This window comes from Aegilops tauschii, chromosome 5 (assembly GCF_002575655.3).
Source record: "Aegilops tauschii subsp. strangulata cultivar AL8/78 chromosome 5, Aet v6.0, whole genome shotgun sequence".
NCBI classification, from domain to species: Eukaryota; Viridiplantae; Streptophyta; class Magnoliopsida; order Poales; family Poaceae; genus Aegilops; species Aegilops tauschii.
The window spans coordinates 354,464,825-354,468,987 of record NC_053039.3 but is presented as its reverse complement, the minus strand read 5'-3'; the positions used below and the strand labels follow the sequence as shown (position 1 = coordinate 354,468,987).

General features: G+C 55.0%; 1 protein-coding gene across 1 annotated transcript; it reads left to right on the top strand.

The window, feature by feature from the left end:
- The first annotated feature begins 1,660 nt into the window (after positions 1-1,660).
- On the top strand, positions 1,661-2,917 carry LOC123493872 (uncharacterized). Its single transcript, XM_045228145.2, has one exon. The coding sequence runs from the start codon at positions 1,853-1,855 to the stop codon at positions 2,780-2,782; it is 930 nt and encodes a 309-aa protein (XP_045084080.1). The 5' UTR covers positions 1,661-1,852; the 3' UTR covers positions 2,783-2,917.
- Positions 2,918-4,163: the final 1,246 nt, after the last annotated feature.

The following is a 4,163-nucleotide window of genomic DNA, read 5'->3' as shown; positions in this document are numbered from 1 at the left end:
AATCCGGGGGGCCCCTTAATCGAGAAAGCCACGGCAGCATAGTGCACAATTTTGCATTTTTGGTCTACCAAACTTCAAATTTTTTTAGAGAAACGTTTGGGGCCGGGGCGTCGGCCGAACCACTCGGCCGGTCGCGTCCACGCGCGCTTCGTCTCAGCCATCCACCAAGCGACACGTAGGATCTCGCCCCATCCCATCCCCGTCTCCCAGCTCCGCGGATCTCGCCCCATCCTCGTCCCCTGCCCCCGCGCGGCCCCATCCCCGTCTCCCAGCTCCGCGGATCTCGCCCCATCCTCGTCCCCTGCCCCCGCGCGGCCGTCCTCATCGCCGGTGGTCACCCGCGCCGGCCGTCCCCGTCGCCGTTCGCCGTCCTCGCTCGTCGGCCCCGGCGGAAGCTGGAACCGCGTCGTGGCCTGCTGCAACCGGTGCCCAGGAGAGCTGCCATCATGGATGGCGAGCATGGTGACGACGAGCTGCGAGGACGGCGGCGCTCGCGCTGCAGACATGGCGGAGGCATTGCAGAACCTGCCGCACGCCCTCATGCTACAACCGTTAACCAAAATGCTTCAAACCAAGATGAAAAAAGTTTCAACCAGATACACCAAAAGCTGCAAGCAGTCATTGCCATGGCGGAGTGCTACAACCGTCGACATAAAATGCTACAACCCTTGATGAAAAAGCTTCAACCCGAAACGATAGAGAAAGCATTAACCAAGGCTGCTACAAAGAAAAAAGCTGCAACCGTTGGTAAAAAAGCTTCGACCGTAGATGAAAAAAGCTACAACCATTGAAAAAGAAAGCTACAACCATACACTGCAAACCAGAAAAGTTGCATTCGTTATAGAGAAAGCTTCAATCGTATGTGTGAAATGCTTCAACCTACAGTCAAAGCTTTTCTGAAAACGATGGAAACTTTTATCTTTATCTTTTTTTATGTTTTGCTACAACCACGTCATTTTTTTGCTGCAATCGGCAACCACAGAAGCTACATACGGTTAACATTTTTGCTACAATGATGACGGCGGGCTGCAGCGGTAAGCTTTTTTGCTGGAAGCGATAAACTTTTTTGCTACAACCGGTGTTGTTTTTTGTTGGAACCAGCAAGAGCCTCGGGTGGGCACACGGCGAGGTACAACGCGAGCACAACGACAGGTGCTGCGGCTGGCGGCTGGCGCCACCGGAGATGCGGCGAGGGCGGGGACCGGCGACGAGGACTGGCGGCGAGGGCGGGGTCCGGCGGCGACGAGGAAGACCAGCGAGGGCGGGGACCGGCGACGACGACGGGCGGCGAGGGCGGGGACCGGCGACGACGACGGGCGGCGAGGGCGGGGTCCGGCGGCGACGAGGAAGACCGGCGAGGGTGAGGACCGGCGACCACCGGAGGGGACAGGAGGCGCGGCGCCGCGCTCCCCCGAACGGGACATGCGGATCCCTCCCGAGGAAGAAGAGAGCTGGGGGGCGATTTCAATTTTTTTTTGCTCGGATCCAACGGCCCGGGCTGGACCGGCCGAAACTTTCGGCCGGCGCGCCGGCGCCTATAAGTGCCCATTTTTTTATGAGAAAAGAAACAACTTCTTTTTGCAAGGAGCTACCAAACTACCGGGCCCCACTTGATCGCGGAATTCTAAAAACGCGGGAATAGGAAAATATAGGAATGAAATGTCATGTTCACCTGTGTAGATTTCCTTCCCGTAATTATCTCAGGAAAGGTAGCGAAGCGCGTCCCCGCCGGCGGCCACTCCGGCCCCGGCGTCCACCTTCCCCTCCCTCGCCGGTGGCCATCGAGGCCTCGGCGCCCACCCGGGCCCCGGCGCCTTCCTTCCGCCTGCATCGTCTCCGTGCGGGAATCGCCATGGCCTCCGGCTCCGCTAGCCCGGCCTCGGTCTCATCCAGACTCCAGCCCATCGTCTCCAGCCTGGGGTTGTCTGCGTCGTCCGGATCGGGGGAGCTCTCGATTGGGGCTGGAGGCGCGCCAGCTGGGGCCAACCCTGGGCCTGCCGCGGGCTTCGCCGTGCCGTGGCGCAAACCTGGGTCGTCGCGCAAGGCGCTGTGGCGCAAAAGAAAGGCTTTTCGTAAGCAGCAGGCGGCGGCGGGTGGAGCTCGGCCACGTTCGTCGCGTTCCCCGGCTTCGTCGCCGGAGCGAAGGGAGATCCCGGCGGACCTGTTCGGTCTCTGCTTCAACTGCTTTCGCGAGGGCCATCGTCGGGAAGATTGCTGGTTCCCTCCGCTCTGCATCCAGTGTGGCCTGGAGGGTCACATATCCACGGACTGCAAGCGGCCTCGGAGCCCCAGGTCAGAGGAGGATCTCCGACGTGATGCGGTGGCTAAGGTAGCGCGAGCGTCGCAGCCGTCGATGCAGGCCGGACCTGCGAACAGGCTGTCACTGGCGACTAGGCAGGCCACTCCCTTGGAGAGGCCCTCGCCAGTCCCGGCTGACATCGCACCTGTGGGGTCTGGGCAGGCTTCGGCTGCCGCTGCTGCTACCGGGAGTATCTGCGTGCTTCGCCGGACGCAGGAGACGGAGGATCTCGAGCAACGTCTGAGGTTGGCGGTGGTTGCCTATGTGGGAGGAACACGGCCTGCGGTGTCTTGCCAGGAGGCGACGGAGGCCTTGTCGGAGGAGTTGCGCATACCCCGCCATCGTTTCTCCGTTCACAAATACCACCCTGAGGATTTCTTGGTTGTTTTTGCGGCGCCGGAGTTGCGCAACAGAGCTTTGGCGGCGGGCACCGTCGAGCACGGGTTCTTCAAGCTGTTCGTCAAACCGTGGCTCAAGCTGTAGGAGATATGCCCTAGAGGCAATAATAAATGATATTATTTATCTCCGATTTCATAATTATGTTTATGTTCCATGCTATAACTGCAATGATTCTCGAGTCTGCAATATCCACGAGGCTCGGAGGAAGACTCATATGCACGTGTGGAATAATAAACGGTAAGAAGTATTCCTAGTCTGGCCTCTAAGACTAGCTCAAGTGTTGCATGATGGTTCTGTTTTCCTGATCATGGGCATGTCAATGCCAGCAACTTTGAGGGCACAATGTTAAGAGAACATTTGTGTTGAATCGACCCAGATTGATGTTATGCTATGAGATACATTCGTCACAAGTTAATGGTTTATAACACAGAGATAGTTAATGTTTGCATAATTCCTTAGACCATGAGAGTATCGAGTTTCTTCATGCTTGCTTCATGAACTTTGGGGTTTGTTAAACGTCATCCGTAACTGGATGGCTATTACGGCGGCTTACGGGTTCATGGGAAAGTATGTTAATTAACTTGATAGCTCGAGATTGGGATTTGCTCCTCCGGCGATGGAGAGATGTACTCGGGCCCTCTCGGTGTTATGGTGTCCATCATCGTCTGGCCAGACACTTTGTGATTTGATCACGGGGATGCCGGAACACGAAACGAGAAAAGAGAACAAAAACGGTAACGAGGTAACTAGCATAGTGGACAAGTTGTTGATCCACGGGAATGCCAACATGTCTCACCTCGGGTATTTGTAACATATCGCGAAGCAACAGGAATTGCACACGGCAACTGGAGGTTCACTCGAATATTTATTCGTGTGGGTATAGGGGTCAATATGGGTGTCCACGGCTCCGATGTTGATCATTGATCGGAAGGGGTTCCGGGTCATGTCTATACTTCACCGAACCTATAGGGTCACATGCTTAAGGGTCATCTATCTGTTGAATACTAGACAGGGAGTCTGAGAGAAAATCACCGAAAAAGTTTCGGACAACGGAATCGTACCGCAGAGAGAGGTCATCGGATAAGTTTCGATGATACTGAAAAGTTGTTTCGGGATACACCATTAAGTCAAATTGGTTTCGGCACATGCCTGATAATTCTTGGAGGATGCCAGAATCATTCTGGAAGCTTTTTGGAATTTTCTGAGATAAAAACCGGAAATGTTCCGGAGCTGCCGGAGCCACTTCAGATGCGTTTCGCATATGAAAATCACTAAAACCGGAATTGTTTTGGAACGCGTTGAAAATCATTTTAGTGGGTACTGGAAATGTTCTAAGCCCACATAAATATTTTCAGTTCGAACGGACGCTGAAAAATGTCGTCGTGAATAGTGAAAGTGCTTTTTGGGATATTTTTGGAGAGCCACCTTTTTGGACTTGGTCAAAGTTCTAGAAGGAAGTGGCTTG

Coding starts and splice junctions, on each gene's coding strand:
- LOC123493872 (XM_045228145.2), top strand. CDS start 1,853: ATGGCCTCCGGCTCCGCTAGCCCGGCCTCGGTCTCATCCAGACTCCAG.